At 42.9% G+C, this 14,382-nt stretch overlaps 1 protein-coding gene and 1 pseudogene across 45 annotated transcripts in view; one reads left to right on the forward strand and one right to left on the reverse strand.

Annotated features, from left to right (window-relative positions):
* The window catches only part of LOC122824368 (NACHT, LRR and PYD domains-containing protein 14-like), a 155,583-nt gene that overhangs the window by 15,207 nt on the left and 125,994 nt on the right, over positions 1-14,382 (forward strand). For 43 of the 45 annotated variants that reach the window (XM_044104896.1, XM_044104897.1, XM_044104921.1 and 40 more), the window contains exons 2-5: positions 6,152-6,239; positions 7,602-7,748; positions 9,788-9,934; positions 12,065-12,211. In XM_044104896.1, the coding sequence (XP_043960831.1) occupies positions 6,199-6,239; positions 7,602-7,748; positions 9,788-9,934; positions 12,065-12,211 (482 nt within the window). In that variant the 5' untranslated portion in view covers positions 6,152-6,198. Of the gene's footprint in view, positions 1-6,147; positions 6,240-7,601; positions 7,749-9,787; positions 9,935-12,064; positions 12,212-14,382 lie in introns of all 45 variants that reach the window. The other 2 variants (XM_044104898.1, XM_044104900.1) reach the window with 2 other exon arrangements.
* Positions 952-5,285, reverse strand: LOC122824646 (annotated as a pseudogene).

Below are 14,382 nucleotides of genomic sequence, written 5' to 3' on the forward strand. Positions count from 1 at the left end.
GCTGCAACCAACTTTATAAACTTTTAACTATTTGAATCTTCAAATGTTTTTGTGCCTCAGAAAAAGTTTTTAAAGTAAAAATGACAGTAAATGAAGGATTTATTATCTTTTAACCACAGACAGCTGGAAGGAGCCCTCAGAGATTATAAATGGTCTAGTTAAAGTAAATCAGGGCGCTGTGCTGTTTAAATCTGATGACAAAGTGAAACTGGTTCATCTTGTTTTCCTGTTTCTCTCCAAACTGCAGCCAGAGGTTCCTGGTGAAAAACAAAGTAGTTTCTTCCTGCAGAGCCTTTAAATTTCTGCTCATTTATTCTCATCCTGATTAATGAGGAAAATATCCTGTAAAACTCTCCTGGTTCCTGGAAAAGGTTCTGGATCAGAAAGTGTCTGAACCAGATCCACTCTGTAAGGAAAGGAAACTGAACAAACTGCAGTTTATTCAGGAATGTAGTTTATTTATTGTTCAGTTTTTTACTTTAAATGATTTTTTCTATGTAACAATTTAACGTCTGTAGATCAGATCTGTTGTTCTGTGTGATAACTTCACACTACATAAGCAGGGTCACACTCTTTTCTTGTGGAGGTGCTCACGTTTATTTTGCTAGAACAAGCTTTACACTCAACATGTCTTACAGTCTGCTTCTTTTCTGCTTCGCAGCTGAAACTAAACTCACAACTCCCTCTGGTGGTCTGGAGTAATAACAAGTTAACATGGACAGAAACTAAATCAATATACTACATTCCTCCCCCTTTAAGATTCAACTCAGTCAGTGAAATTACATAAGAACTAGCCTTCCAATTATTGTTATTTTTTTTTTACTTACATTGAAATAACATATATATAATTTTTTATTTTTTTATTATTTTTTTTTTTTACTTGGAAGGAAAATCAACCATTGGGTTCAAGTATCCTCTAATGTAAGAAAAACTATCCACACACAAAATCACTCAATGCAGAGTCTTCCTTTGGCGTTCAGAGCGGCGTAGTACAGGAGGTGGATCGGCCCTCCGTTGGTTGTCCACATCTGGCACACTTTCCGTAGGAAGTAGAACTGGGGCCGTGCCGGCAGGATCCACCACCACTCTTTCTCCAGAAAATGGCGCCCCCGAGACTGATGACCCGAACGTCACTCCTTCCTCCGGACCCTGAAGAGCACACCTTGCTTCCATTCCATCCATCTCCTTCTGTATCACATGTCGTTTCCTGACTTGATCCACATGACGCCGCACAACACGTCCATCTCCCATCTGTACGGTGTAAGACACTGGACCAGTGCTCCCCACAATGATAGCAGGCACCCACGTCGGACCATGACTATAATTTCGGACGTATACATCAGCGCCGGGAGAAAAACTCCTCCACTTACTGTGGGCATCATGATATTCCTTCTGTTTAGCTTGTTTCTTACATACTTTCGCTTTGATGTCCGGCAGCAGGAGATCCAGTGTAGAACGCAATCTCCTCGACATCAGTAGCTCAGCAGGTGACAAGCCTGTGGTACTTTGTGGTGTGATTCTATAGTTAAACAGGAATCTTGCCAACCTTATTTCCAAAGTGTCCCCTTTTACTTTCTTGAGGCCTTGTTTCAAAATCTGAACAGCCCTTTCCCCCAGGCCATTTGATGCCGGGTGAAAAGGTGCAGATGTAACATGCTGTATTCCATTCTGTTTACAGAACAGTTCAAACTCCTGACTCTTGAAGCATGTGCCGTTGTCCGAAACAAGCATCTGGGGTAAACCATGTGTGCTGAAACACTGTCTGAGTTTCTCTATGGTCACCTGACTTGTTGCAGTGTTTGTGGGATACACATCAATCCACTTTGAATGTGCGTCCACCACAACAAGAAACATCTTGCCTGAAAGAGGGCGTAATCCACGTGCAATCTACTCCAGGGTGACTCTGGCCACTCCCAAGGGTGTAGGGGTGCTGCTGCTGGAGCCTTCCTATTTTCCTGACAAGTGTGGCAGGATTGTACTTCCTCTCTATGTCAGCATCCATTCCTGGCCACCACATGTAGGAACGTGCAAACCCTTCATCCTTGAGATTCCAGGATGCATACTATGCAGTTGCTCCAAAAGAGTAGACCTTCCTTTCTGTGGAATCACCACTCTGGCACCCCACAGGACACATCCATCTTCAACGCTCAACTCCAACCTTCTCTGACTGTAAGCCTTGAACTGAATGTCCACTTTATTAGGCCAACCTTTAAGACACCAAGCCCGCACTTGTGACAGTATTAGATCCTTAGCCGTCCATTGCTGTATTTGAGATGTTTTGATGGGTGGATTATCCATCACATCCAGCATGAAAACTTGTCCTGAATCCTCCTCGTCATCCATCTGTGGTAGTGGCAGGCGGCTCAAGGCGTCTGCGTTGGCTTGATCTTTACCTGGTTTATATACAATTTTGTACTCATATGCTCCTAACAAGCTAGACCACCTTTGCACTCTTGGCGATCCCATCTGTGGCACCGGCTTAGCTTCATGAAAGAGAGAGATCAGAGGCTTATGGTCAGTATAGATTGTGAATTTACGACCATAAATGTACTTGTGAAATCGCTTGATCCCAAATATGATGGCTAAACCCTCCTTGTCGAGCTGCGAGTAACGCTTTTCTGCTGGTGTCAATGTCCTTGAGACAAACCCTAAAGGTCTCTCACTTCCATCTTCCATCACATGCGACAACACGGCTCCCACTCCGTATGGTGAGGCGTCACATGCAAGCACCAAGTCCTTGTCTGCAGAGTAATGACACAGTACTTTGGCTGATTTCAGCAGCTGTTTAGCTAAGCTGAATGCTTCCTGCTGTTCCTTATTCCAAGACCACGGAACTCCTTTCCTCAGCAGCTGATGTAACGGTGCCAAGCGTGTGGCAAGGTTAGGAAGGAACTTGTTATAGTAGTTTAAAAGACCCAAAAAAGCTTTCAGTTCAGTCACTGTAGTAGGAGGTGGAGCTTCCTCAATAGCTCTCACTTTGCTTTGTACTGGGTGCAAACCTTCTGCATTGATTCTGTGACCCAGGTATTCCACCTGCTCCTGCAAAAATACACATTTATTCCTATGAAGTCGCAGTCCAGCTTTCTTCAGCCTTTTTAAGACTTCATCCAGTGTTTTCAGGTGTTCTCTGGTGTCACTTCCAGTCAGCAATATGTCATCCAAATAGACTACAACATTTGGTAGACTTTGCAACAAGCTTTCCATGGTTCTTTGGAAAATAGCTGGGGCTGATGACACTCCAAAAGGTAACCTGTTATAAGTGAACAGGCCACGATGTGTGTTTATAGTCAGGTATTTCTTGGAGTCCTCATCCATTACTATCTGCTGATATGCATGACTCAAGTCAAGCTTAGTGAACAGTTTGCCTTCAGTTAGAGCATTGAAAAGGTCTTCAACGCGGGGAATTGGGTATTGTTCCAGTGACGATGCCTTGTTTACTGTTAATTTATAATCACCACAAATTCTGACAGAGCCATCCGGCTTCAGAACGGGAACAATGGGCGCTGCCCACTCTGCGTACTTTACTGGAGTTATAATATCCTCCTTTAGAAGTCGTTCTATCTCCTCCTCCACCTTAGTCCTCATTGCATATGGGACTGAACGAGGTTTGTAAAATTTAGGATGGGCGTCTGCCGAAACTCGAATGGTTGCATGCACACCTCTTAACAGTCCTAACTCTTCTTTAAAAACCTCTTCGTGTTGTAAGAGAACGTCCTGTAAGGCCTGTGCCTCTGTTTTCACGTGTTTAATCTCATCCCACTTTAGCTTTAATTCTTTCAGCCATCCTCTGCCTAACAGATTTGAGCCAGTCCCTTTCACCACCACTAGGGGAAGCGTTTTCTTCTGGTTCGTATAGTGCACTTCAACCTGGGCCACACCCAAAACTGTAATTTTCTCCCCACTGTATGATTTAAGAGAGAGTTTACTTTGTTCTATCTGTGGTCGACTGTGTGCAGGCCACAACTCCCGAAACTGGGTTTCATTCATCAAACTGACACTACAGCCTGTGTCAATTTCAAACTTCACACCTTTCCCATTTACTTCCACTTTCACCTCGAAAGGCTCAACTCTCTGGATAGAAGTCCCAGTTGTTAAACAGGCAAGCGTGAAAGCCTCTTCCTCTTGATTTAACATACTGTCATCATCCTGCTTGTCACATACCTTGTGTGATCTGTAGAAACGTCCTTGGCGTCCGCCTTGACGTGCTCCTTTTTTCATATGACTGGACTCCTCTTTATTTTTATTCCTGGATCTGCAGGCCTTGGCAATATGTCCAAGCTTTCCACAACCGTGACATGTGGCGTCTTTAAATCTACATTCGCCAGCACTGTGGCGCTTCCCGTGGCATCGGTAACACACACTCTCCGTCTTTTTCCAATCGGTTTTCCGTCCGTGTCCCTCCGCCACCATGCTGTGACACGCTGCCGACTGGTGCAAGTCCGAAACGTTCTTATTCGCTGCTTCTTCAGCCACAGCAATCTGAAATGCAGTTTCAAATGTCAGGTCGCTCGTCGACAATAGGCGTCTTTGAATCCTGTCGTCAGCAATCCCGCACACCAAACGGTCTCTCAACCTCCGGTCCAGTGTAGCTCCAAAGTTGCAATCTTGAGCCAGGCGTCTGAGCTCTGCCACATAAGCACTAACGGACTCAGCGGGTTGACGGGAACGAGAGTCAAACTTATATCTCTGTACAATCTCACTCGGTTTCGGATTAAAATGCTCTTTCATCCGTGTAACCAACTGACCGTACGTTTTCGAGCTGGGCTTGTCCGGGCTCACGAGGTTCCTCATTAGCTTATACGTGGCTGGTCCCACCACACTAATAAGCACAGCCCTCTGCTTATCACCGTCGTCGATGCCATTTACCTCAAAAAACTGTTCCAAAATCTCACAGTATTCTTCCCAAGTCTGTTCTTTAGCATCAAATGCTGACAGAGTGCCTATCATTGCGCTCATCGCGGCCTACCGAAGTACTTCTGTCGGAAATTTCTCCGCTCCGTGTGCGACCCTCTGACAACGTGCTTCTTCTCACGTCTTCCGTCACGGAAAAACAGGTGCCTCCTGATAGCTGCCAGTATCCTCGTCGCCAATATGTGATAACTTCACACTACATAAGCAGGGTCACACTCTTTTCTTGTGGAGGTGCTCACGTTTATTTTGCTAGAACAAGCTTTACACTCAACATGTCTTACAGTCTGCTTCTTTTCTGCTTCGCAGCTGAAACTAAACTCACAACTCCCTCTGGTGGTCTGGAGTAATAACAAGTTAACATGGACAGAAACTAAATCAATATACTACATTCTGGTTAAAGGGGAACCAGGTTCTGATCCATTTAGTCATCTAATGTGATCCAGCTGATGAGCTCTGCTCTCGATTTACCTAAAGAAAAAATACAATATTTATTTTACATGAACTAAATAACCTGAATAAATGTAAAATGTTTGTGGAGCCGTTTTCTGTCCAGATTCGATGGTTCATCATATTTTTCTCTCAGTTCTTGTTTCTAGTTTCCTAAATTAAATGTTTAAAAAGCTTTTGGTTTGTTTCTCTGATGTTTAAGATTTATTGGTGTACCTAATAAAGTGGCCGGTCCTTCCTGCAGATATTTAGTTTCATCATCCAGTGGAGATTTTGATGGTTTTATTCTGGATTATTTTCTGTTTTATTTAAAGTTTTAATCAGAGATTATAAATTCTGTTTCTCCACAACATTTTATTGTTTTTATGAAATCAAATCATTTAATGTTTTTGTCCCTGAATGAATGAAATGAACACATGAAGTTACATCTTGTCACCATAAACAAACATGAATATATTAAACTGATTCATGTTTCATTTGCATCAAACTGACAATAAATTAGAAAATAAAAATAATTTCCTGTTTTTTCTCTGGTTTATATTTTTATAAATCAGAGGTTTATAAAAATATAAATATATTTTTATAAATATATTAACATGTTTAATATTCATCATTAAATTCATTAACTGCATCTTTTCCTCTATAATGTTTATTGGTTTAGAATGAACTCATGAATAATTAATGATAAATCAGAATGAACCAGCATCATGTGAAGATCTTATTATGGGATGTTTTCTGTTTCTCCAGCCTCTGTGACCTCTGACCTCTGAAGTAACCAGATTTCTGCTTCCAGGTCAGATGAGCTGCTGATGGGAACTGAAATCTAAAGAACCGTTAGAGATGGACTCTGATCCAGACGACCTTGCTCCCCCTGCTGGAAGGTCAGAGAACTGCTTCCTGTTCTGATGCTTGGAAACTTTAAACTTTCCTCTTTAAAAGTGTTTCTGTCATGTTGTGGTTTTCTGGGTCCAGATCAGATCAGATCTCAGCTACAGGACCAGCTGTCGGGTTTAAAAACATTCTTTTTATTTATGAAGGTTATTTAATAGAGACAATCTTTAGCTAACTTTATATTTTCAGTTCAAACTTTCTAACAAACTTCCCTCTATCTTCTTGTAAAAATCAGTTTTGTGACGTTATTGTGACCAGAGATGATATTATTAGAGTATCACACAATAATATCACTGGATCTGACCCACAAGCACAACGTCTCCAACACGCATCATGGTGCACAAAACCAGCACCAGCCTGAACCACATGAATACAGGCTGCCTGCACATGATGCACACGGCGAAACACTAAAACAGCAGATCTAATCCGCTTGTTGTCATCACGCTGTAAATTATTCTTATTATGTTTCCGTCAGATGAATTGGCTTTTTGGGACTTTATCATATTCAAAAACTCACCAAACTTGGTGGAGATGTCAAGACTGTGAAAAATGTACATATTTTAATGTTGTGTAAAAATCTCAAAAGAAACGGCTCAACAGCGCCACCTGGCAACTTTCAATAAACCGTCCGCATTGACCTCACTTATAAAGAGAGGCAACCAGAGACGCTGTGATCCATGGGAGGAGGAGGACGGAGGTTCCAGGTTCAGGTGCATCTGAGACGTCCAGAGGAGGAGAAGAAACAACGTTTGCTTCATTTCTTCTCTTCTTGGTGAAGCTTGACTAGATTTAACTCCCATCGTCTAAATGCAGCGTTCAGGTAGAGAGCAGCAGATGTTACGGTCGGCCAACTGGGTGACCCGTCGGCTCTTCAGTTCACGTCTACAGACAAACCGCCAAGTAAACAAAAGTAAACAGAAACATTTAGACTTATGATGGATATGTGTCCACTCACACAGACTCACACAGATGTTTGCTACATAATACATGTTTTCACACAACATACAAACTTTTTCCTGCACAGTTTTAATAGTAATGAGGGATATATAATAAAGAATCCAATAACAAGATATATTTTTTATTTGAAGAAGAAACATCAAGACGCGTACAATCGTTGAGTCTTACAGCTGCAGGCGATACTGATGGTGACTTGAAGCATAAAAAGTAATTCCTGAGCAAAGAATCAAATTATTGACTAGTAATTCTTCAGACACTGAGGAACCAACTGGACCTGTTTAATTCAACCCAGGAGATGATCGTCTTCCTGCTCTACTGGCCAGTTTCTAGGGCAGCTAACTGGGTGAACTGGAAGTGAATCCCATGGTGACTGAGTGTCTCTGGTTCCCTCTCAGATGGGCTTCACAGCAGAGGAACCTGTGGATGAATCCAGAGGAGAACAGAGCAGTCTCTCCATCACCCAGCAGCGTTTCTATGAAGAGTGACCGATCCAAAGATCTTCCTGTAGCCTTCAGTAATCATCCTGGATTCCCAGACCAAAAGTAAGTTGTCTGTTAACAAGAAATATTTACATTTACCCAAAAATGCAACATAAACCTAAATGAAAATGCACTCAAAGAAAAATATAAATCAGTTAAACGTTGCAGAGCATGTTTCATTTAGTCCTGTGTCAGACTGCTGCTGATGAGAATTTGCCTTTAAACAAGACTTGGATGCAAAATTCACATTTTTCACAATTTGTACTTCCAGCCCAGCGTGTTAGCTAGCAACCTATGCATTGCCCGGCGCTCTAACTAGCAACCTAAGCAATACCCAGCAGGATATCGAACAATCACAGTAAACTTAGCGCGCTAGCTAGAAAACTAAGCGATGACTAGCACGCTAGCTAAAAGCCTAATTAATGCCCAGCACGTTAGCTAGCGACCTACGCAATACCAAGCACACGAGTTGGCAAGCCCAGCAAAACACAGCGCTTTAGCTAGCAATTTAAGTAATGCCCTGCAGGCCAGCTAGCAGCCTAACATATGCCCAGCCCGCAAGCTAGCAGCCTAAGTAATGCTTAGCACGCTAGCTAGCAGCCTAAGCAATGCCCAGCGTGTTAGCTGTCATGCTAAGTAATTCCTTGCACGCTTTCTAGCAACCTTAGCAATGCCTAGCGTGTTAGCTATCATGCTAAATAATTCCTAGCATGCTTGCTAGCAGCCTAAGCAATGCCAAGCATATTAGCTAGCAGCCTAAATCATGCCCATCGCGTTAGCTAGCAACCTAAGTCATGCCCATCACGTTAGCTAGCAACTTAAGTCATGCCCATTGCGTTAGCTAGCAACCTAAGTCATGCCCATTGCGTTAGCTAGCAACCTAAGTCATGCCCATCGCGTTAGCTAGCAACCTAAGTGATGCCCATCGCGTTAGCTAGCAACCTAAGTCATGCCCATCGCGTTAGCTGGCAACCTAAGTCATGCCCATCGCGTTAGCTGGCAACCTAAGTCATGCCCATCGCGTTAGCTGGCAACCCAAGTCATGCCCATCGCGTTAGCTGGAAACCCAAGTCATGCCCATCGTGTTAGCTAGCAACCCAAGTCATGCCCATCGTGTTAGCTAGCAACCCAAGTCATGCCCATCGTGTTAGCTAGCAACCCAAGTCATGCCCATCGTGTTAGCTAGCAACCCAAGTCATGCCCATCGTGTTAGCTAGCAACCCAAGTCATGCCCATTGTGTTAGCTAGCAACCCAAGTCATGCCCATCGTGTTAGCTAGCAACCCAAGTCATGCCCATCGTGTTAGCTAGCAACCCAAGTCATGCCCATCGTGTTAGCTAGCAACCCAAGTCATGCCCATCGTGTTAGCTAGCAACCCAAGTCATGCCCATCGTGTTAGCTAGCAACTTAAGTCATGCCCATCGTGTTAACTAGCAACCTAAGCAATGCCCTGCACGCTAACTAACAACCTGAGCTTAGCTCCAGCATGTTTGGTCAGCTGGGTTTTTCTGCCGTACAATGACTACTGAAAAAGACAAGAGTTTTGTTTTCGACTTTCCATCCAGAAACCACTTGCTGATTCCTGTTGGTGGTGCAGGAGGCTCTTCTTTTGCTCTCCAAACATGTACAGTTTTGCATGTGTTTGCAGCCATTTTCTTGTACCAGTGTAAATGCTGCATTGGGGGCGTGGCCAGCAGAAGCTAGTTTGCATTTAAAGTGACAGAGACCCTAAAACATCTTTAGCTCAAAATGAGCAGAAGTGAGCAGACTGAAACTCATTACCTAAGACTTATTTGAGCAAAAAAATGTAATGAACATGTTTTGAATAGGCCACAGACCCATCCTACCCTGTTCCATCAGAGGTCACCTGGCTCTCTGGACGTCAGTGATGAACACCAGCAGCATCCGTTCAGATGTTAACTTTAGATCAAGGACACATTGAACTGATGTGGTTCTTCAGACACTGAGGAACCAACAGGACCTGTTTAATTCAACCCAGGAGATGATCGTCTTCCTGCTCTACTGGCCAGTTTCTAGAGCAGCTAACTGGGTGAACTGGAAGTGAATCCCATGGTGACTGAGTGTCTCTGGTTCCCTCTCAGATGGGCTTCACAGCAGAGGAACCTGTGGATGAATCCAGAGGAGAACAGAGCAGTCTCTCCATCACCCAGCGGCATTTCTATGAAGAGTGACCGATCCAAAGATCTTCCTGTAGCCTTCAGTAATCATCCTGGATTCCCAGACCAAAGGTAAGTCGTCTGTTAACAAGAAATATTTACATTTTCACAAAATGCATCATAAATCTAAATGAAAATGCTCTCAAAGAAAAATATATATCAGTTAAACGTTGCAGAGCATGTTTCGTTTAGTCCTGTGTCAGACTGCTGCTGATGAGAATTCGCCTTTAAACAGGACTTGGATGCAAAATTCACATTTTTCACAATTTGTACTTCCAGCCCAGCGTGTTAGCTAGCTACCTATGCATTGCCCAGCAGGTTATCAAACAATCACAGTAAACTTAGCGCGCTAGCTAGCAATCTAAGCGATGCCCATCACGCTAGCTAAAAGCCTAATTAATGCCCAGCGCATTAGCTAGCGACCTACGCAATACCAAGCACACGAGTTGGCAAGCGCAGCAAAACACAGCGCTTTAGCTAGCAATTTAAGTAATGCCCTGCAGGCCAGCTAGCAGCCTAACATATGCCCAGCACGCAAGCTAGCAGCCTAAGTAATGCTTAGCACGCTAGCTAGCAACCTAAGCAATGCCCAGCGTGTTAGCTGTCATGCTAAGTAATTCCTAGCACGCTTTCTAGCAACCTTAGCAATGCCCAGCGTGTTAGCTATCATGCTAAATAATTCCTAGCATGCGTGCTAGCAGCCTAAGCAATGCCAAGCGTATTAGCTAGCAACTTAAGTCATGCCCAGCGTGTTAGCTAGCAACCTAAGCAATGCCCAGCGTGTTAGCTGTCATGCTAAGTAATTCCTAGCACGCTTTCTAGCAACCTTAGCAATGCCCAGCGTGTTAGCTATCATGCTAAATAATTCCTAGCATGTGTGCTAGCAGCCTAAGCAATGCCAAGCGTATTAGCTAGCAACTTAAGTCATGCCCAGCGTGTTAGCTAGCAACCTAAGCAATGGCCATCGCATTAGCTAGCAACCTAAGTCATGCCCATCGCGTTAGCTAGCAACCTAAGTCATGCCCATCGCGTTAGCTAGCAACCTAAGTCGTGCCCATTGTGTTAGCTAGCAACTTAAGTCTTGCCCATCGTGTTAGCTAGCAACTTAAGTCTTGCCCATCGTGTTAGCTAGCAACTTAAGTCATGCCCATCGTGTTAGCTAGCAACTTAAGTCATGCCCATTGTGTTAGCTAGCAACTTAAGTCATGCCCATCGTGTTAGCTAGCAACTTAAGTCATGCCCATCGTGTTAGCTAGCAACTTAAGTCTTGCCCATCGTGTTAGCTAGCAACTTAAGTCTTGCCCATCGTGTTAGCTAGCAACTTAAGTCATGCCCATTGTGTTAGCTAGCAACTTAAGTCATGCCCATCGTGTTAGCTAGCAACTTAAGTCATGCCCATCGTGTTAGCTAGCAACTTAAGTCATGCCCATCGTGTTAGCTAGCAACTTAAGTCATGCCCATCGTTTTAGCTAGCAACTTAAGTAATGCACATCGTGTTAGCTAGCAACTTAAGTCATGCCCATGGTGTTAGCTAACAACCTAAGTAATGTCCTGCGCGCTAACTAACAACCTGAGCTTAGCTTCAACATGTTTGGTCAGCTGGGTTTTTCTGCCGTACAATGGCTACTGAAAAAGACAAGAGTTTTGTTTTCGACTTTCCATCCAGAAACCACTTGCTGATTCCTGTTGGTGGTGCAGGAGGCTCTTCTTTTGCTTTCCAAACATGTACAGTTGTGCATGTGTTTGCAGCCATTTTCCTGTACGAGTGTAAATGCTGCATTGGGGGCATGGCCAGCAGAAGCTAGTTTGCATTTAAAGTGACAGAGACCCTAAAGCATCTTTAGCTCAAGATGAGCAGAAGTGAGCAGACTGAAACTCATTACCTAAGAGTTATTTGAGCAAAAAATGTAATGAACATGTTTTGAATAGGCCACAGGTCCATCCTACCCTGTTCCATCAGAGGTCACCTGGCTCTCTGGACGTCAGTGATGAACGCCAGCAGCATCCGTTCAGATGTTAACTTTAGATCAAGGACACATTGAACTGATGTGGTTCTTCAGACACTGAGGAACCAACTGGACCTGTTTAATTCAACCCAGGAGATGATGGTCTTCCTGCTCTACTGGCCAGTTTCTAGAGCAGCTAACTGGGTGAACTGGAAGTGAATCCCATGGTGACTGAGTGTCTCTGGTTCCCTCTCAGATGGGCTTCACAGCAGAGGAACCTGTGGATGAATCCAGAGGAGAACAGAGCAGTCTCTCCATCACCCAGCGGCATTTCTATGAAGAGTGACCGATCCAAAGATCTTCCTGTAGGCTTCAGTAATTATCCTGGATTCCCAGACCAAAGGTAAGTCGTCTGTTATTATTACAGGTTGTTTTTTGTAACATGTTAAAGTTGCAGTGTTTAGCATCATGAACAGTTAAATTGATTCCTTGGTAACTTTCCAGCAGGTCTTCTAATTATTGCAGAAAATGTTTTTGATCATTGTTTGTTGTTCATAATTATAGTAATGTGAAAGTTATGTGAGTTTTATCTTTCTTACCAGTCAAGTCTTTAAATTTTCAATGTTATAATTCCCGAGATCAATAAATGTTCTGTATTTATAATACAACAGAATTAAACTTTATTGTCATTGCACATGTCACCAGTACAAAGCAATGAAATGCAGTTTGCATCTTTCTGGAATTGCTTAGCAAGAGAAGAAAAGTATATTATGAATATACATTAATTTTTTTTTTCTGTTTTTAAAAATATGCTTATATTGTAAGTATTCACCTACAAAATCTGTGAGTGTTCAGACTCTAAACAGGAGTAAATTGTCTATACAGTAGTGAGTAAGTGCTAAGTGCAGGTAATAAGTGGTTTATTAGTCTTTGTTGTTGTGTATCAGATTATAGCCATCATATGTTTAGACATCAGGAGTTCAGCAGTATGTTGGCTTTGGGGAGGAAACTGTTCCTGGTTTTCCTATTCCATATGCTCTTGTAGCGCCTCCTAGAGGGCAGTAGGGTGTGTAGTCTGTGTGCTGCGTGACTGTAGTCTTTGTTGATTTTTCCAGCTCTTCACAGACAGCGCTTCCTGTAGATGTTCTCTGTGACAGGAAGTGGTGCTTTGATTATGCCATCAGGGCCTGTAGTCTTGTGAACTTTGAGCCTGCTCAGTGCCACTCCTACATTGGTGGTTTCTGGTTGGGGTACATGATGATCCATTTCTGGGTGACGGTGTCAATGGTGGTGGAGATATAGTCCAGTACAGATGAGGAATACTGCTCCTAATCTGTGTGAATGAAGTCATTACAATCAGTGTTCTTGAACCGGTCCTGGAGCAGTGTCTGCCCCCTCTGGTCACTTTTATTGTCCTCACAGTGGGTTTCACATGCTGAGTGAGAGGTGAATACTGTGGTGAGAAGAGAAGGCAGAGATGGTCCAATTATCCAATGTGGGAAAGAGGGATTGCTTTGTACGATCCAGCCAAATTGGAGTGGGGAAGGTCCAGAGTCTTGTCCCTTCTGGTGACATCTCAGTGGAGCTTGGTGTAACAGTTGTAGAAAGAATCACTCTGGAATCAGCTCTGCGTTGTTTTATTCCTGTTTAAAACAAGATTACAGTCAGCACAGTTCTTGGGCTCTGGCTTTCCCACGCACACCTCTCCCCAGCGCAACTTGGCGCGAACTCAGATAGGACTGTTTAAAACAAACCAAAATTTTCTGACATTCACAAATAATAAAGTACAATGTCAAGACAATTAAAATAAGACCAAACAAAAATAATCTGCCCATTAGTTACAATTGAATTGTTATTGAATTAATAACAAAAAGAATTTCCCATTACAATATGAAAATGCACAAATACATTAATATAACATTTTGAAGCAACTCGCATACCTGTTTAAAACAAGATTACAGTCAGCACAGTTCTTGGGCTCTGGCTTTCCCACGCACACCTTAACCAAAGGAACAAAAATAACCACATTGGTACAATAAACTAAATAAATGTAATTAACGTGGGAATTAAATACCCAGTACAGTGCTGCGCTTAACATAAAACAGTTGGGGAACAACATATAACTCATGAGTTTGACAAACATACTTTTTAAGACATTTTGAATATACAAACAGAAGACAGCTTTGTACGCTTACCTCTCCCCAGCGCAACTTGGCGCGAACTGAAGAGGGCAGCGGGAACACACAGGATATGAGGCAGAAACAGTAAATAAAAATAAAATAAAAATAAAAGCTTCTCCGCCAAAATAAAATACAATTCCAGAACTAAGAAAAGCAAATAAAAATGTTTTGAGAAGGTTCATAAAATAAAATGAAATATAAATAAATAAAATTAACTCAGCTACACTGGGAAGGACTGTCTTCCAGTTTGAGTGGTTGAAATCACCAGCAACAATAAAAGCAGCCTCAGGATGTTTGCTAATGGCTGCATAAAGTTCTTTCATAGCCAGTTTAGCATTAGCATTCTGGGGGATGTACACTGCAGTGAGTATGATGGAAGTGAGTTTCCCTAGGG

This window comes from Gambusia affinis, linkage group LG21 (genome assembly GCF_019740435.1).
Source record: "Gambusia affinis linkage group LG21, SWU_Gaff_1.0, whole genome shotgun sequence".
Taxonomy (NCBI): Eukaryota; Metazoa; Chordata; class Actinopteri; order Cyprinodontiformes; family Poeciliidae; genus Gambusia; species Gambusia affinis.